General features: G+C 34.5%; 1 protein-coding gene and 1 pseudogene across 4 annotated transcripts in view; one reads left to right on the top strand and one right to left on the bottom strand.

Annotated features, from left to right (window-relative positions):
* Positions 1-6068, bottom strand: part of LOC141422424 (melanoma inhibitory activity protein 2-like) — an 84307-nt pseudogene extending 78239 nt beyond the window's left edge.
* The window catches only part of Pde1a (phosphodiesterase 1A), a 337665-nt gene that overhangs the window by 91429 nt on the left and 220718 nt on the right, over positions 1-25518 (top strand). The window contains exon 1 of one of the 4 annotated variants that reach the window (XM_074071222.1): positions 6038-6681. The exons of the other annotated variants lie outside the window; for them this stretch is intronic. Coding sequence (XP_073927323.1) covers positions 6629-6681 — 53 coding nt within the window. The 5' untranslated portion in view covers positions 6038-6628. Of the gene's footprint in view, positions 1-6037; positions 6682-25518 lie in introns of those variants that run through there. 4 annotated transcript variants of the gene reach the window in all.

Here is a 25518-nt window from a genome sequence, read left to right as displayed (position 1 = left end):
CTCTACTTGATTATCTGCCTCACAGAGGGGTGGGAAGTAGGATGGTCATTAGCAAAGATAAAGGCAAAAACAAGTAGAAATCCCAGATTGGAATTCCTAAATGGAAATTTTGAGTCCCTTGTAAGACAACAGTCTCACAATCCAGGCTTTGTTCATACTGGAAAAGATTCCCCAAGTTCCTGATGCATAATCAGGCCTATAGACCTGAAAAGTGGATTTTTTTTAAACCATGGATGATGGATACTTAGAAAATAAGAGATTCTCTGTCACATAGGATAAAGAAAGCATACCTCTTCTTCCCTGGTAAAGTATAGAACAAAGGACCCAAATAGAAGATGATTTGTGTAAATGGACAGTATTTTGATCTCTTACTGTAAGATGAAATCCCACTGTAGGAACATGTTTGGCTGTAAACAAAAGCCTAAAACAGAAAGGATTTTGCTGTTATTCTGTGAGTTAGCTATGAAAAAGTAAAAACTCTGGTAGGCTAATCCTTAACCTTCCTTAAGGTTTGTTTGGGATTGAGGTCTAAGGAAGCCATGCCAGCCCTGTGGGATTTTAGGAGTCAACTGAAATGGGGACAGTGTATCTGTCACAATCATGCTATGTCCACTGCAAGGAGTTGGAGAATCCTAAATGGTTAACAGCCTCCATGGAGGTCCAGATGAGGAGATGAGGAAGAATTAAAGGATCTCTCAGTGTCAGTGAAGGTTCAGGTTGGATCAGGCAGCAGGGAGTAACTACAGTTCCCAGACAGAGTCAAGCAAACTGGGAACCATGAATTTTAGCTACAGATGTCTACATGAAGCCACGTGACCACCTAGACAAGGGACACTACTGCAAAGACCAGAGCACAAGGAAAGTGAAGACCTGTATTTTTGGACCAAAGGCCACCATTTTGCTATCACCTCAAAGTCATAGAAACCCACTTCCTTCTAAATTCAGATGAAAAATAGCTGGTAGGAAGCTGGTAGGAAGAAATATCTTCCACCAAATACAATGAAGTTTTTAGAAAAAGAGTTTTTACAGACGGAGATGATGGGGTACATTAATCACTTTGTTCACATATTCTTTAATTTAATAAGTAAGCATTGAGTGTCTCTTCTAAACCATGCATAGGAAATATAACCGACTAATCCCCGCCTTCCTAGAACTTCCGTTGTAGTGAAAGTAGTTCCAAGTTTAAGCAATAAGGAAACAAGCAAATGGCTCAATTAGAAAAGTCAAATATACTAAAATTTATTTTCACATTTGAATAGCAAATTCTATTTTTAATCCTACAACAAAGTATTAAAAGTATTCTGGTGGCACACATAACCTCAGTGAGGCCAGGAAAAGCTAAAAATCAGTAGTTTATTCTTGATTGAACACTACATTTATTTATTTATTTATTGGCAGTCCTGGGTTTGAAGTCAGGGTCTTGTGCATGGTAGGCAAGCAGGCTACCACTTGATCCATACCTCACACCCCTTTTTACTTTATTTTATTTTTCTGACAGATTTTTCCACAGGCCAGCCTTGGGCAGTGATCCTTCTACTTCTAGTTCCCATGTAAGTGGGATTCCAGGCATGTACCACCATGGCTGACTTGTTTTTAAGATAGAATCTCACTAACTTCTTTCCCTGGGCTTGTCTCAAACTGTGATCCTCCCATCTTTACCTCCCATGTAGCTGGAATTTACAGGTATGCACCACCCACACTCAGCCCTCTGGATACTAAATTTAAATAACTAGACATTTTATCATACAGTCAATGTGTCACAGAATTTCAGATCAGGAAAAGAGCCCTTAGAGGTCATCTGGCCCAACCTCCTAACTTAATTCATGAGGAAACTGATCATATACAGGGGATTACAGAGAAAAATTGCTGCAAGAGCTGGGGTTAAAATACATGTTCTTCAACATTTGTCCAAGGCTCCTAAGAACAGAACAGAATTTCCACTCAGATCTTGGTGGGAAATATTCCTTGAGTAGCCTGTTCAGTTTACTTTCATATCAGAAGACCCTTTGCAAGGGTTTCTAAGGTTGCTTTTATAAATACTGAAAACATAATGGACAGTGTTATATGATACTGACATAAGAGAGAAAGTTCAGAGAAGAATAGACACTTGTGACAGTCCTTAGTTGCTCCTCCTTTTTCTCCAACAATGTTAAATGTAGCCCAGAAAGAGCCTAAGGAACTTGAGCGGCAGCACACCTGCCTATGTGATAAACTGCTTAGTAGGACACAAAAAGTTGGGCCCAGGAAATTGACATTGCGATTCAAATTCCAGCTCTGTCTGTATCAACTAGCTCCTTAATTAGTTGTGAAAACTGTAGGAGGAAATGTGTTGTGAAAAAAATTTTTAAAATGTTGAAAGCCGTGAATGACTTACCTGGAAAGAACAAACCAGATCCTCAAAAGGATACCTCTCACACACATATTGCAGAGGAAAAGGGGCATGGGTATGGGTAATCCATCAAGAATAATACACACTCTACCTTCTATCTCATGGTATAATTGACCAAGTGAAGTTGCCTTTTACTGATGTGATATCTATAGCTATGACAAGTGAAAATTATGGTAGTGCTGCATTTAATGTATTTTTTTTTTTTTAGGTTTTTGTCAAGACCTGGGTACTTTTCTGGAGGAGTGTCACATACACGTTTCATGACATGCCCAAGCAAATGAAAGATTGGGATTAACAGAAATGGAGTTTATGTGTATAAGATACTCTAGTCATACACAAGGCTAGCTTTAACTTTGGTGGAAGGCATGGAAGCCAGAGTGAGACAGGCAGGGTTTTTAAAAAATTAAAATAATTAAAATTATCTTATTTGTATATATTGATAAAAGCTAAGATGCCATTCAATTTTTTTCCTTACATTTCTTTTTCCTCCCTCTACTTAAACTCTCTTAAATATATAATTTTTGACATTGTGTTTAATTAAATTGTGTCTGTAAAGATCAGTTAGAGTTGAATCAACATGGGTCATAACACATGGGTATATGAGAGCAATAGTAGGAATCTTTCTGTATAGCTATCCTTAACTCAACTAGCAAAAATGGTTTGTCTTTCTAATTATGCTTACGTCTTTTCTTCAACAAAATCAGTCACAAGGGCAGAACAGAACCTGCCTGAAACTGAGGAGGGGGAGGGGGCAGGGTGGAGAAATGACCCAAACAATGTATGCACATGTGAATAAATGAACAAAAGAAAAAAAAAGAAATTTTCCTAGAGAATAATATAAAATGTCAAAGATATGGGGAAAAAAAGAAGAAAAGATAAAGTTTCAAACCAGGAAGTACAAACCTCAGTACCACCCCAAAATTAAAATAAAACATTTAAAACTTAAAAAAATTGTATCTAAAATGAAAAGAATCTTCACTTGATCTCAGACTGACATTTGTCTAGACTTATGTAAATAAAGTGAAAATGTGTAGACAAATCCATTTTCCATTGCTTGAGTAGTCTATCAAATGATCTTTCTACCATTGCATGTTATATATTATAAGTGGAGCCAGAGAACAAGCTATAACAATGAAGAAAACAAGAAAAAGAAAAGCTTACCTATTTTTCATGATAGTTAAGAGAAAATACCATAGTACTCTTAATATCCTTTTGCTTGGAAAAGTCATAATTGATCCATGTATCTCATCACACAAAATTAATTGGTTAAGAAGGATATATTGGTGTTTTTCAACTGTTTTTAACAAATTAATGTATATTTATTTATTGAGCACTTACTATGACCGAGTCTAGCAATACTGAGTTGGGTAAGGTGTGTGTGAGCATGTGAGTATTTGTGTGGTGTGTGTATGTGTGAATAGATATGTGTGAGACCATATTAGACAAAGTCAGGCTGCATTTGTTTTACCATATTAGGAAAAATATATACATCATTTCTGATCCCTTTAACCCCAAACCAAAACTATTCATAATAAATTACCTTTAGCCTATTTTAAAACTTAAATTTTTAGTATTTTGCGTAATACAATTGTGATAATGTAAGCAGTGTATTTTTGTAATTTAAGCAACAACAGTGAGGTCTTTTCATCTTATTGAATACTACATTAAAGTTGAATGAGTTAGTAAAGGAAACTTTACTATTTGATACTGTTTAAAACTGAGAAAAAGTAAATGAAAACATTTAAAAAATTACTTATTTTTCTTTGTGCTGAGTGAATAAATCTTCTTACTGCTCATTAGGATAAAGATTGGGTATAAATATAATACTTAATACAAATATCAATCTAACCTGTCTCTCGTAATTACTCAGGAGTGATTAAGTGGAAAGAAGTTATATAATTCCTATGGTTAATAGGAATGATCAACTTCAGAGTCTTCAGGTGATAACAGTCTTTGAGCTTTGGGTTCAATGGTACACTGACTTGCTTGCCCTTTGAAATTTACCTTCCTACATGTTTATTGCCATTTGTATTGAGCATCTTTCATTAAGTTCATGAGAAAGTCAAGTCGCATTTTTAGTTCAAAAGTAGAAAAAATTAATTTTTGAACATTATGGATTATTACTCTCTTGGATTATCCCTCGGGAGGAATATTGATGTTGAATTGATAGTAATAGAATTAAGCCATTACTATAGAAATTGAATGCCACCCACAAATAACAAAATTCCGGAAGAACTCCACAAAGTGTAACTGCTTATGTACCTGCCTATATAACAAAGAATGTCAAAGCATATGGTCATAAACGTAGATTTGGATCTGGGTGGTCTCCATACTTAACCACTGTATGTAACTCATGTGAATTTATGATTGGATGCTTATTGATAATAATGGAAGCACTGATTTAGATGTCCCTATGTAAATATACCATATGTAATTTAAAATTATCTTTTTATATATAACTTATTTATTTGTAATTGTATACATGTATAATTTTTAGAGCTTCAGGCATCATAACTTCTATGACAGTTTATTTGAAAGACGCAAACTAATTATACTTGGATATAACATGGTGGTGCCATTAAAGCTTGAAAGGAACCATAGAATTCAACTAGTATTATAATTTTATTTTACAAATGAGGAAATAGGGGCTCAGACAGGTCAAGAAATTTGCCCACCATGGCCCAGCAGATTCATGGTAGAACTAGGACTGGAACCCAATTATTTTATTTTTAGTTCAATGCTCTCTCAGACTGATTAAATTTCCAAGTATGGAAGTATGGAATTAGAACTTGTTGATAAAATCAGTGATTTCTTTATAATCTTCTCTCCTTCCTTATCTTTCCTCTATGAGGAAAGTGAAGGTATTTTTGCTTCTCTAGAAATATTTACAAATGTCTATAGGTCATTTCCTCCTTTGTGGCATTTGATCCTTATTTTTATGCATCAGTCAACTAAAGGCATGTGTTACTCATTTTCCCCGTCATTACGTGTACATTTTAAAATATTTTAATATGTTCATATGGTTAATTTTATCACATACCAAACCTTTGGCCTGGAATCTCATGACGTTATTATTAATTGAAGAACTTTGTTAGTGATTCAGAAAAGTCTCCAAAATAAGATATGTAAAAACATAAGGATTCACAGTCTGTGTAACTAGAACAAAAGTTCCTACAGTATAAGTCTGAATCTTTTAAATAAAACAATTAAATGTCATTTGTTTTCAACTGTTCAAAAAACTCTCTTTTAGATTTGCTTGCTTTTCCTTTTGTTTTTTATAAATTAGCATTCCATCATAAAATAAAACTTTAAGCTCCCAGGCAGTTTGGGGGATTTTTTTTTTTTTTGGTGTGTGTATATGTCTGTGTTTGTTTCTCTCTCTTTTATTTTGGCAGTGTTCCCTCATAGTTGAAAGGTATATTTTGGTACAGACTTCTGGCTACAATGTCACCAATAGAATTGAGCAATTTTTGTTTTCCTAACCTCTGTAGCTCTGGCCGATTTCACACGGGCTTCTATCAGTTGAAATGGCATCTTCCACTTCAGCCAAGTGTAGGTTATTAGGTTCTGAGTGCCAAAAATGATGAGTTGTCCACACTTCATCCAGCACGAATGAAAGCAAGATTGTAAAATAATTATAATCTCTTGAAGCAAAGCCAGCAGTGTAAACCAAGTCCATCTTTCTTCATTAATTTGTATACAGTTCTTATTTTAACAGGACAAACTTTCAGAGGGTACTCACATGGGACTGCTGAACCAGCTGTACAACTTTTATTTTGAAGAAAAAAAGTTGAGCCTCAGAACAGGCTGTTTTAAAGACAGGGAGGGACTTACCCTTTCCGAACTTGACCAGCATGTGGAAAGAGAGCTCTCATGGCTGCAATAACTTAAGGAGCTCCTACCTGGGTGACAGGGGTACGAAGTTTTCGGTTTGTTTTGCTTTGTTTCCGAGGGTCCTGTGCACTTCTCTTGCCTGTGTCAACGTGACTTTTGGTGGTTTTTGCACACCCTGCTCTGTGGGGGAGTGCCCCGACGTGCCTGTCTTATGTGGCCTCTATGGACACATTGCTCAGCTGGCAGAGAGCAGGGAAGTTTTCTCTCAGCACCCAAAAAGAGAAAAAGGAAACTACTTTTTCCTTTGGGGCTCTTTGCAGCACAATAGATCAGGATAAGCTTCCACATATCCTCCCTGGATTTTCTGGAGTGGTTTCCAGGAAGAAGTTAAACGTTCACCTTTAAATGGATGACCATGTCACAATCAGGAAGAAACATCTCCAAAGACCCATCTTTAGGTAAGTAATGCTGGATCCCAGGTGGCTCTAGGGCTGTCAGTGACAATAATTTCTCTCCTTCCTTAACTTGGGGATTCTGACTCTGAACTACAGCAGAGCAATTAAGAGTGTGCCTAAAGTTTAACTATGTGCATACTGAAGAAGTATTTTTATTTTCTGTTTTCTGAAACTCTTTATACCAGCTCTTATCAATTCCTCAAAATATATTTTCAAAACATCTTAACTATTCAAGTACGTGAATGACATAGCACTGGAAAACTTTTGAAATATTATGCAATCCCTCACTGTTTCAGAGGGCTGTGCAACAGCCCTCTAAATGGGAAATACTGTGCTTGGTTCTTTCAACTGATTACACTCCAGGGCAGTGTTTTAGTGCTGTAAATGCTACCTCTTTCTGAAGTAATGTGTCACAAGATACGTTTGAACTTGATAGCTATTGCACTAGAGTACACATTTTATAGTTCTGGGATATCAGACCAGTAGTTAGGAAAACAATAGGTGAAAGGAAAAAATGTACACTGTGGTGAGATCTATGGCTAGTGAAATGTAGACAGAGTAAAATGGATTGAGCTAAGGCTAACTTTGGGGGAAAGGTCACTCTTTCTCTGAGGGAATAGCAATTTCTCCATTGGCTCTTTAACTCTTGATTCTTTAGTTATCTTATGTACTTTAAGATTTAGAACTGAGAACAGATAATTTTAAAGTTGCTAGAAAGTTAAAACAAATACTTTTTAATTCTTAAAACATAAGGCTTTTTTGAAAATAGAAGTTAACTATATATCAATTTTATGCTTACTTCAAAATCATATTCTAAACATATAAAGTTACTATATGTTAGCAATAGCAAAATACCAAAAGTCAAGTTGTAGCCACTGGTTGTTGATCTAGAATTAAATACAGAATAATAGAAGTTTATGGATGGAACCCCTGTCATTCTGTCATTGCTACATAATAAATAAGAGGGTCCTTGAAGAGTGTAATTATATAAAAGGTGGCCATTTTCTTTACTCATTAAACATTACTATAGTTTTATTAATATAAATATATTTTTGTAATGCTCAAAAACACAGTGCTAGTGCAAATTTGTTAAAATTTTCTTTTGAATAAAAATTATATTTAAATTTGTATGTATGGATTTATGATCATAATGTTCATCCTCTCAAGTATGCATTTGCACGTTATGTAGCAATAGTGATAAATAATCAAAAATTCAATATGATCCCCAAAATGTATATACTCCTATTATAACTCCTCAAAAGTTCTCCCAATACTATGTAATTAATCTCTACTGTCACCCTAGTGTCTTTGTGACTTTTAAAAAGGCATGAGAATTACACCCATGATTCCAAATTCAACCCTATTGAGGCACCACTCATATAGGGCACTCACTGCACTTTGAGAAGGTGTGGTGGTGTTGGATAAAGCCAGGTTCATCTTGCCATTATTTCTTGTGCAATGGGGAGTTTTTTGAGATCAAGAAGATGGTTTTCATGCCTACTCCTGATAAATTATATGCTTAGGTGCTATTTGCTGGTGGGTAACAGCCTCATGACCTTTCCATTTTTTTAAAAATACAAAGAATGAATTCTTTGTAAAAGAAATTTGATAAAATTAAAATAAGATTTGGTAAATTCAAATGATTGTTTCATGATCTTGGTGATCTAGAAGAGAAAATGTAGCTACCAAAGAGGTCCTACTCTCTCCCAGGGAATTGATTGAAGCAAATGTAGAAATGGATCTCTGATGAAAACAGATTTAGGCTACATGTGGGAGTTAGATTTATTGGTCAACTGCCATGTGCACAATTGACATTGCTTTTGCCATGGTATGACTGTGATGGGAGAAAGAGAGGTGGCGGGTATAGCCATAATTCCTCAGAGAAAAATTGGGACTGATTTTCAGTAAAATACAACATCAATTTCTTGATAACTATTTGTACTTTTAGGCAAACTAGAAAGTAGGTTAAGACTGTCTTTGGCATTTACGCCCTTATCCCATGCCCTTCTCTGAAGCATTGAGTCATCTTTTTCAGGCCTGACTTTTCTGGTCAGAGACTCATATACCAGACTTTTCCTTATTTTGTTCTTGTCTACACTCCACATCCTAAGGGCCTTGCATACTTAGTGTTTCTTAATCCATTTGGTAAGCATATCTGTTTCATATGTGCTAGTGGGACTAGTTATAAATTTAATAGAAAATTTGTGAAAATAATATCTTGGTTGTGATAAGTCATTCATTTAAAATTTCAGAAACTAATACAGATCAATCTAGGAACTTGTATTGAAATATCTGACTTTTGACACAATTCCAATTTTCTTTATATAGGCTAATTTCTCATGTAATTGAATTGATAGCTTTAACTCAACTCACCTGGTATTCTCTGATAGTCTTGGAGTCCACTAGATATATCATCTATTTTTGCCTAAGTAAGTATGGTTCAGTCAGAGGATGGGTGCCAAAAAGGATATAATAATGTCCTTGGAGAGGACAAATCTCACTAATGACTAATTCTGATACCTAAAAAAAAGAAAAGATCAGGAATTTTTTTAATTTTTGAAACTGAATCAAGATCAATTTCTCCATCTGCATATTTTCTCTAAATTTCAGAAACTAAAAATCATTCATCAAATGAAACAAGTTAGCTCAGAGTTTTGGAGTAGATGTGCTCATTGAAATCCATGGCTGGATAAAATACCAAGAAGTCTGGGAGGAATCTGACATTATTTAGATTCTATTTCTAAGAATATCTGGGCCTCTTTCAGAAAGATTCACATCATCTTATATAGTTAGTTAGGTTACCAAATCCATTTTTAGTAAGTTTTCCTTGGACATTTTAGATATATATGTTCACACTTTATCTGTGAGGCAAATAACAAAGGCAAAGTTTCTTTAATGGCCAAGATAGGAGTTTATATTATTTCTTTCACTAATATCATATAGACTTTGGGGTCAATGAGATTGTTCAGCTCTGAGCATTTATTTACAAATGATGTCTCCTGAACGCATTTTGTGGTTCTGCCTGCAAATGCTCTTACAGGCGAGTCTAGTGTAGAGAAAAGATGATTCTCCTTTTACTCAAGAGAAATACTTTATGCTTTATAATTTCCTAGGAAGAAAACATCACTGCACAAATTTATATTAATATATTTATTGCCAGCAACAGTGATTTTTGTCCCTCAGCACTTATAAAATAAAATTACACAGATCCTTGAAGTCCAAGATATAAATAAATACTTAATATTAGATACCTTGCATAGGAACAACTTTAGTCTTTGAAGAATTCTTATTTTTATATTGCAAGGGAACTTTATTTTTGATAATTATAATCATTTATCACTTATAGAATGAGTCATAATTTATGTTTTAATACTATATAACACATTCAAATGAAGGACCTTTGTGTAACTTCAGTAAAACCATTGATGAAGACATTTTTATCTCATTGCAATCTTATATTCTTTAGAAACTTTCTGTATTCCCATATGATGTCAACCTTAGATTGTGATGCCAAGAAAAATCTGTTTCTACTGAATAATTTGCAGCTGTGAAAATATTTATTATCTGAATTTCATTGCCATGAAGAGTTTAATTCTGATATTTGGCTATTTTGATCTTCTACTTTAAGATCTTTATTTTGTCAAAATCTATTAAGTGCATCCTTTTCCATTTGTTGCTTTAAATTCTAGATATAGGTAGTGAAAATAATGAATTTAAAAATAAATTGAAATTATTCTTATGGATTATGTGATATTCTTTGGAAGCAACAATCTTTTGAACCTCTTTCAGAGTTGAAAAGTAGTTAAATTGTGTTTATGGTGATTTTCCATTAGGAGTACCACTAAAAAGTCACAAACAAAATCAAACTATGCAAATAGTTCTTCATTAGCCCTAGAATTAAGGACTGGTCTATTCATCCAGGGTATGAGACACTGAGTGCAATGCTGTCACGGCTCAAGAGTAATGAAAATTGTGTTGGGATCTTCATAGCATTTAGAACATGCTGTTTCTTCTCTTTATGTGTTTTCAAAAGTTTTATTTTTACAAGTATCTGTTAACAGTGGAATTCTGAGTGTGTTTTTGGCAGACATATTCCCTTCACATAGAAATGTAGAAAGCAGTAGGGTAGAATAAGAAAATCTAGAAAAAGATCCTATTTTTCTCTGTGACCTCATGAAGATGGTTAGTAGCCTATTGCTGTGTCTAAATTCTAAATTCAACATTTGGGATTTATGTTTTATACAGGAATATCATAAGAAATGTTGTATATTCATTAGGATCATTAACCTTTTTTAGTTTAATCATTTATGATTATTCCCATATTTTAGCTCAGTGTATAAACATTAGAGTCAAACTAAGCGAGAAGTTGCAAATATGCAGAAATTGTGCTGCATTTCAGATTTTCACACAGTAAAGTATTTAAGCACGTGACTGACATTACCAATTTACAGTAGTTTTCTTAGTTAAGTATCCAGATAAAAATCAATTACTTAGATGTTTCGGGTCCTTTTCCTGCAGTGCTTTTGGAAGAATTAAAAAACATGAACAAATAATATAAAACACAAGTCACTTCAAAACTTAAAATTGCAATACACTACTAGGTTTTTTGATTAATAAATGCTTAAATATTTATAATATTTTTTGAGTTAAGCCTCATTTTAACACATTCCTCTCACCAGAAATAGATAATTTAGACAAAATACAATTTAGTGCAAAGCCATTAAAGTGGAAAAAAGTACATAGAAAAAATTAAGTATGAGTTGATGAAATAGTATAATTATATAATACTCCATCTTTTTTTATTCAATGTTTCCTCATAGGAAAAACCTCTATGTTAATCAAATCTGAAATACAATATAATTCTATATTTATAAAATTGCTTACGAGTATTTTGGCTATAAGATCAAAGCGGTTATGAGAGAGAGAGAGCAAGAACGAATTTATCACAAGGGTGAAATTTAGTTTAGAGGTTTTAAAGAGTGCGATTGATGATTTTTATGCAAATGATGGTTAATTGAAAGGAAAAAAAATCATGTTATTCCTCTTGCTGTTAAAATGGAAAATACTTGTAGAAAATAGACATAGTGAAATTAATTGAAAGCGTATGACACTGTAGGACATGATACTCATTAACAGAGAAAATATTTTTATAATGACATGCTTACTAAAAGCTAGTATTTTTGTGTCTAGTTCCAGGTGTTATTGCTGCTGGTCAAAGGTTATTGTATATATAGAATAAGGGAAAAAAAATGACCTTTAAAATAAATTGTAAAGATCAAAGCAAAACAACCTGAACATAATAAATTATACACATATAAAAAACATCAAAGCAAAAACAAGCATGTTTGAATATAGGGCAGGTAATTTTATGGTGAAAAACATTATCGGACATTATTGTGCCTATTTATTTTCCTAATCATAATAGAAGTAGCTTTAATTTTCAAAAGATCATCATAAATTGATAGACTATAATTTGCTATGTATTTTTATGTCCGGCTGTAAGTGATTTACTCTTGTTGAAATTATTTCATCCAATCAGCACAAGTTTAAATTTCCTCCAATAAACTTGCCATCATTGTCATCAACAGTAGAAGGTGGTCACACTAATACTAACATTAAAGACTTAGTACATTCACAGGCACATTATATGCACACAGTGATCAGGACAACTCCACGAGGAGGTCTGAAATCTACAAGTAATAATTTTTGGTAAGGAGCTAGCAGAAGGGAACAGATTAAAGCCTGGGAAATTGTCACTTAGAGTCACACACATCTTGTTTTCTAAACTAGACAGCTTAGTGATATTTATGTTTATCTTAGGCATTGGTAAAACTTAAAAATGACTTTTTCAAAGAGATGCAATGTTTGAAATGAGGAAAATCAAGATTATATAGTAAAATAATCTATTTAATGATTTTATGTTATCTGGCAACCTTTATATTTGTAACAATTGGCCTTTTACACAGTGTTTAAATAAAAGGCAAGGAAAAAAGGTCATACTGGTGGATACTCACTTAAAAGATGAACTGTAGGTTGTAGAGACAGAATAACTTTAAAGAAGTCTGCAGTATTTATAAACCCAGACTCTTTAGTTCTGTGCCTGGGCATAACAAAGTTTTGACAGTTTGTTCTCATGGGAAAGCTTCAGTTTATTTATGTATGTGATTACAACCACTTGGACATGAGCTCTAATTGAGGAAAATCCAACATTTCCTGAATTGGAGCTGCTGGAAGTGGGTGGCACAAGTCACAGTGCATTTGAAGGGGTAGATGATGATAACACTGCCAGAGGCCAGCACCCGCGCCTACTCAATCAAAGCCATACTTTTTGTTGTGGAGAAGCATTTGTTCTGAGCCAAACTGGTGTCCACTTTTAGTATTTTGGTGACTTTGGATTTTGATATTTTAGGATGGGATTTTTAGCAGAGCTTTTAAAACAGACATTTAAGTATTATATACTTATTAACTAACCGTTTATAGGCATGGAGAGTTATGGACTTTTACTATGAAAATCACTTTAACTTTAGAAATACTAATATTTAATTTGACTGTTTTAAGGATCAAAGAGTTTGGAACAAATTGATTAAAGATCCATAGTAATGAAAACCAGTAGGGCTGTGTAGTGGCAATTGTGTGAGTCCTAATTGAAGAAGGAAAAGAAAATCCCACTATGTCAAGTCACTCTTAAATTAAAAATTGATTTGATTTTTAAATTAAAAACTTGATTTAAATTAAATCAAAATTTGGATGAAAGTAGGGACATGAGACAAGCTGGGACCACTTGCTTGTTAGACATCTCTAATCAATAAATAAATGCTTATATCTATTATAATGCATCTGCTATTTGGTTCTTGTTTCTAGATATAAGCTCTGTGAAAACTAAGATGCCTGAGGCTAGAACCACCATTGAATTTGTAGTTTTTTTTCTCATAACTTTTAGGAGAATGTGTATCGTAAATATGTATTTACTCAAGGCTTCAAACTTAAATGCCTGAGGGGTTCAGCTCAATATTGTAAGTATTTTAAGTAGGATTTGTGGGAGATCAGTGGTGATCAGAAATTAAAGGCATTTGTTCTCTCCTTCCCTCTCCTCTTTTCCCTTCCTCTCTCCCTCTCTGCCTTTCTTTTTCTCTCTTTTTTTGCTGAACTGAGCGATGAACTCAGGAATTCATGCTTTCTAAGCTGGAGATCTACCACTTCAGCCACACCTCCAGCCCTTTCATATTTTAAAAACACTGGAAGACTAAACAAAATCTTGCTGCAGACTGCTAGTTAGTGATCCTTAACATGATAAAAACTAGCGTAAATAATTTATTTTCTTAGGTCACATTAAAGGAATAGATAATATATAATTTTTGAATGAATAAAACATTTGCATCAATCTCAGCTTGAATTATTGTAATATCAAGGAATTCAGTGTCTATAGTTCATTCCACCTTTGAACAACTATGGCTTGTTAGAAAATGCTTTCTCAAATTGAAATCTGTTTTACTGTCAATAAAACTTTTTTTCTCTTAGTGGAACTGAAACAAGAGATGCTAAACTTTCTCTTTCATAGGACAGCTCTTCAAACGCTGAAGGCAATTGTATCAGTTATTACTATTTATGAAGATTCCTAAAATATAATGGCTAAAAATGACACAAGTGTATGGGTAGGCTGAATGGTTCTGCTGATCTGTGCAAGGCTTGGTTTATCTCAGTGGGACTTTCTCATGTATCTATGGCCAGATGGTGGGTTTTCTAAGGATTGGGTGGCATAGGAGGTCCTTGGTTCCACGTCTTGTCGTTCTTACCTGTGTCTCACAATTGTTCAGCAGGCTAACCTGGACAGGGTCTCACAATAATTATAGGAAGGAGAAGTAGAAACACTTTCTTCAAAGTTCTGATTGAATCTTATTGAATCAAGTTGCTATTAGCACCTTGGGAAAAGCAAAAAGTCACATGACAGATCCTACAGTCTTTTCAGACTGAGCCTAGAGTCCATATACCACAGGGCACAGATAAAGGGAAGCACATACAATTGGGTCAGTTGGTGCAGTGCATCTGCTCTGAAAACTCTTAGGCTTTTTATGATTATTCTTTTTGTTAGTTTGTCTATTGAAAAGATGGTTCCTAATTTGAATCTTTCATGTTGTAAAGTGGTTTGAGTGACCAGTTGAGGATAAGGGAAAATATTAACAGAGTAGAGAGTTCCAGATGGCTGTCATGTGACCTTGGGTCAAATGTGGCTCACCTGACTCCAGCGTTATAGCATGCCTGAAATTCCTGGTTAAAATGTTTTAATAAGTTAAAAGTTAAAAATAGTCTTACATGATTTCCTAAAATGTGTGCTGACAATGGCTGCCCACATTCTCCAGTTCCTTTTGGATAATTGGTTTTCACCAAGTGTCATGCTAGCACACTTGAGGAAATTAGGTATTCTGATAGTAACTGAATATAATTAAATATATAATTTTGGGGAATTCAATTCTAACTCTACTAATACTACAACATGGAAAGGAAGAATTGAAAGTAATAATAGTAAAGTAAAGCTTTCCTGTATGCATTTAAGTTACATTTGAGTCACATCCATAATGCATAGTCTCATGGGATTGAGGTTTATTATCTTTTAAGCATTATTTTTTTCTTTATGGCATATATTTCTGATGTTTTTTGTTGCTGAACTTTCCCAAACACCACTACCATGTGTAAATGTGTTTGTGAAAGCTACAAATTATGTAGCCTCTCTTTTGAATCAGTGATTCACAAAATCAATCTGTTTAGTATTGACGTTAGCATTGCAGTTTACACAACAAGCTTCTGTAGCCCTAATCTTGTAGATCCTGACTCATTAGGTCTGGGGGCAAAAAGATTTGATAAATTTCTACAAACTCTCCATGTTTATGCTGATTCATAACTAGATTTTGAACCTGTTTTCCTTAATGATATAATTAATATATAATAGGAATAGAAGAGCAGACTAATCAGACTAATCTGGAAACTCTTTAATAACATCAGTATCATTATTGGAAATATAAGCCACATTTTTTTCATTAAGAAAATCTCTCTTGGTTCAGGAGACCTATGATTATGACTATGGAGAGGGTTTAATTTCTCCTCTTAAAATGTCTTAAACACTTTTTTTAGGGCACAGGTCTACAAAGAACTGAAACATACTATCATGAGCTCCAATGCAATGGTTCTCTACAAATTGGCTGTGTCTTGCAATAACTGGGGAATTTTTTGAAATCCCATACCCAGGTGGTATTTCAGAACTACCAAATCAACATTCTGGATGAGACTCAGGAATTAGTGCTTTCTTAAACTCCCTAGTTTCCTAGTGTATAGTCAAGTTTGACAGCTTCGGTCCTAAAGAGAAGCACATAGGAAATGCAATGGTGGAAGACATTAGAACACTTGAAGGTGACCTTTGGGGGTTAAGTAGGATTCTGACGGCAAATAGAAGAAGGAAAGTACATCCAGAAGAGCATGAGCAAAACTATAGGTTCAGGAAAGTGCATGAAGTGTTTGAGAAAGCTCAGGAGTACAGCATCTGTGGATGGAGTGATGTGTGTCTGAAAGTCTGCTTTGGGCTTGAGAGTCAAGGTTGCACTGAATGTATTTTGTAAATATGCACTGTCACCCATGTGATCTGATTCTACAACTGACAAATCCTATTAAGTCTTGAGTTCAGCATTTCCAAAATCCCATTTTGTCATAGGACACCATTTCATTCCTGAGATATTCCGAACAAAAATATCAAATCAATTTTGTTAATTCTACTTGTCATTTGTTCCCCTCTAAGGGATTTACAAAGCATATTAAAAATTTACAGCAAAACTTAAGTTTATTTACTTTAATACTTCTCAAATTGTATTTTATTTCTGCATAATGCATGTTAATATTCTCAGAGAATAGTACTTCAAAGAAACACTATTTTCCTCTAAATTTTTTCCAAATGTACTTTCTTAATTTTCCAAAATTCTCTTTCCTTCAGCTAGTCTTTTTTCTTCATTTAATTATTTCTTTTCTTATTTATATTATCTGGAAGATAGTTGGACCTAAGAAATTTTTCCGTAGTTAACGTTCTTCTCTCAGAGAAGCCAGGCAAACAAAGTTGCCTAGCTAGGAGAATAGTTAATGTTATATTACATAACTGTGATGGTGTGAGTTTAAAAAAGGAAGAAGAAATATTTTGAAAAGATTGAGAAACAAGGAAAAATGTCACATTATTGAAACAGCTGAGGGTAAATTAAGAAATAACAGATGGAAGTTATGTGTGGATTCTCACACCTAGGTGTCACCGTATACACAAATTTGGCAGCATTTTACCTAGACCTTGAGCCTTTTCTGCATTTCATCCTGAAAAGATTTAAAAAAATTATTTTCTTAAATTAACACTTAGTGAAAAGTAGACAGTTCAAAGTCTACAATTAATGCCATCTGGAATAATGATTAAAATGATGATAGCTTACAGTTGTGTAGTCCCATATCAATAGCTTTAATTTTTAATTTTTGTACATGAGTTACACTATTTGTTTGTGCACTGTCCTTGTAAAGTAGAAAGGAAACCATATGGTTCCCCATTTCATAAGTGAAGAAACTGAAGCTCAAAGGGACACAGGAAGTTAAAGGAAGGGATATTAAAAGCAATGCCATCAGGTAAAAATAGATTAAGTGCATTTGCTATTACAGATTTTATCTTAATAACAGGTAATACATGTGTAACACCAGCCATGTGATTCTTCTTTGAGGTGTGGCCCATTCTTTCTAGCCCAGGAAATGAAGCTACTCAGAATTATTTAATGTTTATGATTTCCATGAAAATGTTCTCTTCCAAGATAGAGAGAGGACAAAACCTGAGCCAAATTAAATTATCATTGTCACATAATTTACTGAGATGACAATACAAACTAAGTCTGACATGTTATATATGATTCACTTTCAAGAACTTTAGGACAGATAGTTCTGACTCCAGCAGAAATAAAGAAAGAAGAGGGAGAAGAAAGATAGTTAAGCCAGTTGCTTTGAAAGCATTTCTAAACAGAAGAGATTTGTTGCTGTCATAATATAAACAACATTTTCCTAGGAAGAAGAAAGACCCTTGAGATTCTGAAGGATGTGCCTACTAGGTTGTGCAAGACTAGGACTAGATATAATTAATGGAAATTATTAAAATATAATTTGACAGTAGCCATCTTATTAGTCTATATTAAATAATATTATTTAATATAGATTAATTATTCAATATAGATTAAATTTATGGAAAGCAATGCTTTATAACATTAATATCCAAAATGTTGAAATTTCACTTTTTAAAATCTGATGTACTTGAAGAGGCAGGGATGTAGCTCAGTGGTAGAGTGCTTGCTTAGCATGTGTAGTGCCCTGGATTCTGTCCTCAGCACAAAAAGAAAGAAAAACAAAAGACAGGAATATCTTTAGGAGACAGGCCTCGTAGTATATGCCTATAATCCCAGCACTTGAGAGGCTGAGGCAGGAGAATTGTCAGTTTGAGGCCAGCATGGGCTAGATAGCAACATGCCGTCTCAAAAAAAAAAAAAGAAAACAAACAAAACCACAAATAATTAATGTACTTGAGGCTATTTTTGGGTACCATAAAGTTTCTGTGTTTTGTGATAAAATATTTTACTTTATTGTAAATTTTCTTAAGTATCATACTAAGAGTTTAGTTTCTAAAGAGAAAACAAATCTCACATTCTGTTAAACAATATAATGCCCTTAGAATGCTATCTTCTCTTTAAGAATCAAATATTTAGAAATCTTTCCTAAAAGCAATACAGTTGAGGTGGTACAGAGTAGCAAAGCTACAATTTGCTTAAAATGCATCCATTCCTAGGGTAGACCCATGAGTTCATGGTGCTTGCTTTAATAATAATAAACCATCCCAAACTGGTGCTAATTTTAAAAAATGGAAAATACTTTCTGTCCATTCTCTGGGAGTTAACAGCTGTGCCAAATGATCACTAAGCTAAACATTTTATAAAAATTGTTATTGATTCTAATGTACCAGCTTTTAGATAAATTGAGCTGGAGATTAGGCTGCTAATATTAAATAATGTAGATAAGTGTGTCTAATCAGGACAGCTTTTTGTGTGGTATCTTTGTTTTAAAATTACTTTTATACTTTATTTTTATTATTGTTGTATTGGGAGTACATTGTGACACACAATATTTCTTGTAATATATCATAGTTGCATTCACCCTCTCTGTCATTCTCCTTAACCTGTCTCCTCCCATTCCTGGAATAGTTTCAATAGGTCTCGTTTTTCCAGTTACAAACATGTGTACATAATATTTCTACCATATTCACCCTCCTACATCCCATCTTTATATCCTTCTCCCACCCACTGGTACCAACCCTCCAGATGGGACCTGTTTGCCTTCCTGTTTTATGTATTTGTAAAAAAAAAAAAAGGCATTTTCGTTTGTTTAAGATAGCTATCCATGGTGTTCCTACTTACCAGGAAATCGTCTCCCCCTCTCTCTATTAACTCAGTTCGCAATTGAGCCTCCCTCCTCCATTTCATGGAAGCTATGTTGACACTGAACTGGTGAAGGCCCCTAGTTTCAATTTAAGTTTCTCTTTCTTCCCCCACTTACGTGTCTAGGTAACAAGATGATATTGCTCCTTCCCGTTTCCTGCTGTTTTCTCTCTTCCTCTCCTCATTTGCCAAACATCAAAATGCCTGTTGTTTCTTAGGTGAGATGAATGTGCTATATACTCAGAAAACTCATGGTTTTGCCAAGTACTGTATTGTTTTGAGGAATTCTACCTACATCTGTAAACATTGAGCCATTTAAGGCTACCTTAGAATAATGAGTCTAAATCTGAGCAGAAAGTGGCCATAGGAGTCCCTGGGGTGATGTTTCTGGGGTTTCCATCAAGTTACATTTCAATTTCTCTTCCGTTCATTGGTTGTTAAAATGTAGACCCTGTCAGCTGCTTCCATTCCTTCTCATTAATTTCTTCAGTCCCTTGCAAAAACACCTCTTCTAATCTCAGTGACACTTCCTGTTAAGGGATTCCTACATTCACATTTGATGATCTCAATTTTATCTTACATAACATTTTACATTTTTTCCCATTGTACACATGCCTACCCGATGACCTCCTGATATTTGTTACTAATTTATCCAAATAGATTTATTATAATACCTACTATTCTATGATAGTCAATTCCAAAGCATATGTGTGCATATTCCTTCAAACTTTGTCCCTTGAAATGCTAATGCCTTGTGAGATTTAATAGTGTCACAGACACATACACAGACAAACATATACATACGCAGGTTAATAAGTGGGACTTCACATAAGGTTTATGTTCTTGCTAAGTGTAGTGTCCAAGACAAAGATATAACAATTGGGGTTTTCTTAATTGACAGTGAGCTTTCTTTATGCTACATATTGATAAACATTTCAAAGACTGCAGCAAATTTTCCCTCAGTAAATTGTTATTTAAGAAAAGGGGCAGAGAGGATGGGGGAAGGGGACAGGGTGGAGAAATGATCCAAACAATGTATGCACATGTGAATAAATGAATTAAAAGAAAAGAAATACTGCTTAGAGGAACAGTTTAGGCTGGCTCCTTTGAGAATCTTGGTTGATAGCTACTAAAGAATGTATAAGCCACTTCCTATATGCCTAATCATTACTCTTGTCATTTAGACTCCAACTCTCAGTTTTTATGACTCTCTACTTCTTATCTTCCCTAACAAAATAATTATCAAGTCTTTTCTTATTTCTCTGGTTTTTTTCTTTGTGCTTCTTTATGTCAAAGCCTAAAATTTTATGATGTTTTACAAATTGAGGTTCTAATTTCCAGTTTCCCTTCCACAGATTCCTGGGTCCTTTTTTTTTAATGATTTAATTATTTATTTTTTATTTTTTTTATTCATATGTGCATACAATGTTTGGGTCTTTTATCCCCCCTTCCCTCATCCCCTCCCTTCCCCCCTCCCCCTCCCTCTGCCCCCCTACCCCCTTGCTACCAGGTAGAAACTATTTTGTCCTTATCTCTAACTTTGTTGAAGAGAGAGTATAAGCAATACTAGGAAGGACCAAGGATTTTTGCTAGTTGAGATAAGGATAGCCATACAGGGAGTTGACCATCATTGCTTTCTTGTATATGTGTGTTACCTTCTAAATTAATTCTTCTCGAACTAACCTTTTCTCTAGTTCCCGGTCCCCTTCTCCTATTGGCCTCTGTCGCTTTATAGTTTCTGCATTAGTTCCTTTGAATTGAGGACATCAAATACTATCATGTTTTTTTTTTTTTGGGTTTATTGCCTATCCTCATACCTCCCTTGTGTGCTCTTGCCTCATCATGTGATCATAGTCCAATCCCCTTGTTGTGTTTGCCCTTGATCTAATGTCCGCATATGAGGGAGAACATATGATTTTTGGTCTTCTGGGCCTGGCTAACCTTGCTCAGGATGATGTTCTCCAGTTCCATCCATTTATCTGCAAATGATAAGATTTCATTCTTCTTCATGGCTGCATAAAATTCCATTGTGTATAGATACCACATTTTCTTAATCCATTCATCGGTAGTGGGGCATCATGGCTGTTTCCATAACTTGGCTATTGTGACTACTGCTGCAATAAACATGGTGTGCAAGTGCCTCTGGAGTAACCTGTGTCACATTATTTTGGGTATATCCCCAAGAGTGGTATTGTTGGATCATATGGCAGATCTATGTTTAGATTTTTAAGAAGCCTCCAAATTTTTTTCCAGAGTGGTGTACTAGTTTGCATTCCCACCAGCAGTGTAAGAGGGTTCCTTTTTCCCCACATCCTCACCAACACCTATTGTTGGTTGTGTTTCTAATGATGGCTATTCTAACAGGGGTGAGGTAGAATCTTAGTGTGGTTTTAATTTGCATTTCTTTTATGGCTAGAGATGGTGAGTATTTTTTTCATGTGCTTTTTTGGTCATTTGAATTACTTCTTTTGAGAAAGTTCTGTTTAGTTCACTTGCCCGTTTCTTTATTGGTTCATTAATTTTGGGAGAGTTTAGTTTTTTGAGTTCCCTATGTATTCTGGTTTTCAGTCCTTTGTCTACTGTTTAGCTGGCAAATATTTTCTCCTACTCTGTGAGTGGTCTCTTCAATTTAGAGACCATTTCTTTTGTTGAGCAGAAGCCTTTTAGTTTTATGAAGTCCCCTTTATCTATGCTATCTCTTAGTTGCTGTGCTGCTGGGGTTCCATTGAGAAAGTTCTTACCTATACCTACTAATTCCAGAGTATTTCCTACTCTTTCTTGTATCAACTTTAGAGTTTGTGGTCTGATATTAAGATCCTTGATCCATTTTGAGTTAATATTGGTATAGGGTGATAAACATGGATCTAGTTTCAGTTTTTTGCAGACTGCTAACCAGTTTTCCCAGCAGTTTTTTTGAAGAGGCTGTCTTTTCTCCATCATATATTTTTAGCTCCTTTGTCAAAGACAAGTTGATTATAGTTGTGTGGCTTCATATCCGGGTCCTCTATTCTGTTCCATTGGTCTTCATGTCTGTTTTTATGCCAGTAACATGCTGTTTTTATTGCTATTGCTTTGTAATATAGTTTGAAGTTGTGTATTGTGAAACCTCCACTGTTGTTCTTTTTGCTGAGTATTGCCTTAGTTATTTGTCGTCTCTTGTGTTTCCAATAAATTTACCAGTTGATTTTTCAATCTCTTTGATGAATATCATTGGGATTTTGATGGGAATTGCATTAAACATGTAGATTGCTTTGGGGAGTATAGACATTTTTACTATGTTGATTCTACCAATCCATGAGCATGGGAGATCTCTGCACTTTCTATAATCTTCCTCAATCTCTTTCTTCAGAAGTTTATAGTTTTCCTTGTAGAGGTCATTCACATCCTTTATTAAGTTTACTCCTAGGTATTTGATTTTTTTTTTTTGAGGCTATTGTAAATGCAATTGTTTTTATATATTCTTTCTCAGTTTGTTCATTATTAGTGTATAGAAATGCTAATGATTTTTCTATGTTGATTTTATATCCTGCTACCTTGCTATAGCTGTTGATGGTGTCTAGAAGCTTTTGAGTAGAGTTTTTTGGGTCTTTAATGTATAGGATCATATCATCTGCAAAGAGGAATATTTTGACAGTTTCTTTACCTATTTGTATTTTTTTATTCCTTCTTCTTGCCTAATTGCTCTGGCTAGGAATTCTAGTACTGTGTTGAATAGGATTGGGGATAGTGGGCTTCCTTGTCTCGTTCCTGATTTTAGAGGGAATGGTTTCAGTTTTTCACCATTAAGTATAATGCTGGCTGTAGGTTTGTCATACATAGCTTTTATAATGTTGAGGTACTTTCCTTCTATTCCTAGTTTTCTTAGAGCTTTTATCATGAAATGCTGTTGGATCTTATCAAAGGCCTTTTCTACATCTATTGAGATGATCAAGAGGGTTTTGTCCTTGCCTCTGTTAATGTGGAGTATTATGTTTATTGATTTTTGTATGTTGAACCACCCCTGCATTCCTGGGATGAAGCCTACTTGGTCGTGGTGAATGATCTTTTTCATGTGTTGTTGAATTCGGTTTGCCATTATTTTATTGAGTATTTTTGCATCAATGTTCACTAAGGAGATTGGCCTATAGTTCTCCTTTTTGGAGGTGTCTTTGCCTGGTTTTGGGATAAGTATAATACTGGCTTCATAAAATGTGTTAGGCAGTTTTCCTTCCCTATCTATTTCGTGGAACAGTTTAAGGAAGGTTGGTATTAGTTCTTCTTTAAAAGGTCTGATAGAATTCAGCAGAGAATCCATCAGGTCCTGGACTTTTCTTTTTTGGGAGACTATTGATTGTTGCTTCAATTTCTTTTTGTGTTATAGATCTATTCAGGTGGTTAATGTCCTGTTGGTTCAGTTTTAGATGACCATAAGTATCTAGAAATCTGTCCATTTCTTTAAGATTTTCAAATTTATTTGAATATAGGTCCTCGAAGTAGTCTCTGATGATTTCTTGGACTTACATGGTGTTTTGTTATCTCTCTTTTGGATTCCTGATTTTACTGATTTGGGTTTTTTCTCTCCTCATTTTAGTCAGGTTTGTCAGGGGTCTGTCAATCTTGTTTATTTTTTCAAAGAACCAACTTTTGTTTTATTAATTCTTTGTGTGGTTTTTTTGTTTTCTATTTCATTGATTTCAGCTCTTATTTTTATTACTTCTCTCCTTCTATTTTTGTTGGGATTTGCTTGTTCTTATTTTTCTAGGAGTTTGAGATGTATCATTAGGTACTGATTTGAGATATTTCAGTCTTTTTAATATATGTACTTATGGCTATAAACTTTCCTCTCAAGAGTGCGTTTGCTGTGCCCCAGTGTTCTGGTAGGTTGTGTTTTCATTTTCATTGACTTCCAGGATCCTTTTAATATCCTCTTTCATTTAATCAATGACCCATTGTTCATTAAGCAATGGGTTTTTCAGTTTCCAGCTGTTTGCATGTTGTTTGTCTTTATTTTTATTGTTGAGTTCTAGTTTCAATGCATTGTGATCAGATAGAATGCATGGTATAATTTCTATTTTCTTATATTTGTTGAGGATTGCTTTGTGTCCTAGGGTATGATCTATTTTGAGAAGGTTCCATGGGCTGTAGAGAAAAATGTGTATTGTGTAGAAGTTGGATGAAATGTTCTGTAGATGTCAACTAGGTCCATTTGATCTATGGTATGTTTTAGATCTAGGATTTCTTTATTCATTTTTTGTTTGGATGTCCTATCTATTGATGATAGTGGGGTGTTAAAGTCTCCCATGACCACTGTGTTGGAGTTAATATATGCTTTTAGGTCCTTCAGGGTATGTTTGATGAAATTGGGTGCATTGACATTGGGTGCATATAGGTTGATAATTGTTATTTTCTTTTTTGTCTATTTCCCCTTTTATTAGTATGTAATGTCCTTCTTTATCTCGTTTAATCAATGTGGGTTTGAAGTCTACTTTGTTCGAGATAATTATTGCTACTCTTCCTGTTTTCGGGGGCCATTGGCCTGGTAAATCTTCTTCCAGCCTTTCATCCTAAGCCTCTGCTTATTTCTGTCGATGAGATGGGTCTCCTGTAAGCAACAAATTGTTGGATCTTCCTTTTTAATCCATTTCGTCAAATGGTTCCTTTTGATGGGGGAATTAAGTCCATTAACATTAAGTGTTAGTACTGATAGGTATGTGGTGATTCCTATCATTTAGTTGTCCTAGTTGTTTGAGGGTTTGATTGTGTGTAGCTAAATTGATGTTACTCTCTACTTTCTTGCTTTTTTCTTTTCCTGTAATTTGGTATTGCCTGCCCTTTCATGATTATGTTGGGTTTCACTTTCTGTGTGCAGAATCCCTTGAAGAATCTTTTGTAGTGGTGGCTTTGTGGTCATATATTGTTTTAGTTTCTGGTTATCATGGAAGACTTTTATTGCTTCATCTATTTTGAATGATAGTTTTGCTGGGTAGAGGATCCTGGGGTTGAAGTTATTTTCATTCAGTTCCCAGAAGACCTCACCCCAAGCTCTTCTTGCTTTTAATGTTTCTGTTGAGAAATCTGCTGTGATTTTGATGGGTTTACTTTTGTATGTTATTTGTTTTTTCTCTCTTACAGCCTTCAATATTCTTTCTCTAGTCTCTGTACTTGTTGTTTTAATGTTAATATGTCATCAGGTAGTTCTAGTTTGGTCAGGTCTGTTTGGTATTCTGGAGGTTTCCTGTACCTGTTGGGCATAGTTTTCTCTAGATTTGGGAAATTTTCTGTTATTATTTTGTTGAATATATTATGCATTCCTTTTGCTTGTACCTCTTTTCCTTCTTCAATGTCCATGATTCTCGGGTTTGGTCTTTCGATGGAG

This window comes from Castor canadensis, chromosome 4 (assembly GCF_047511655.1).
Source record: "Castor canadensis chromosome 4, mCasCan1.hap1v2, whole genome shotgun sequence".
Classification (NCBI taxonomy): domain Eukaryota; kingdom Metazoa; phylum Chordata; class Mammalia; order Rodentia; family Castoridae; genus Castor; species Castor canadensis.
The sequence above is the reverse complement of the archived record's forward strand: the minus strand, read 5'-3'. Positions and strand labels throughout refer to the sequence as shown.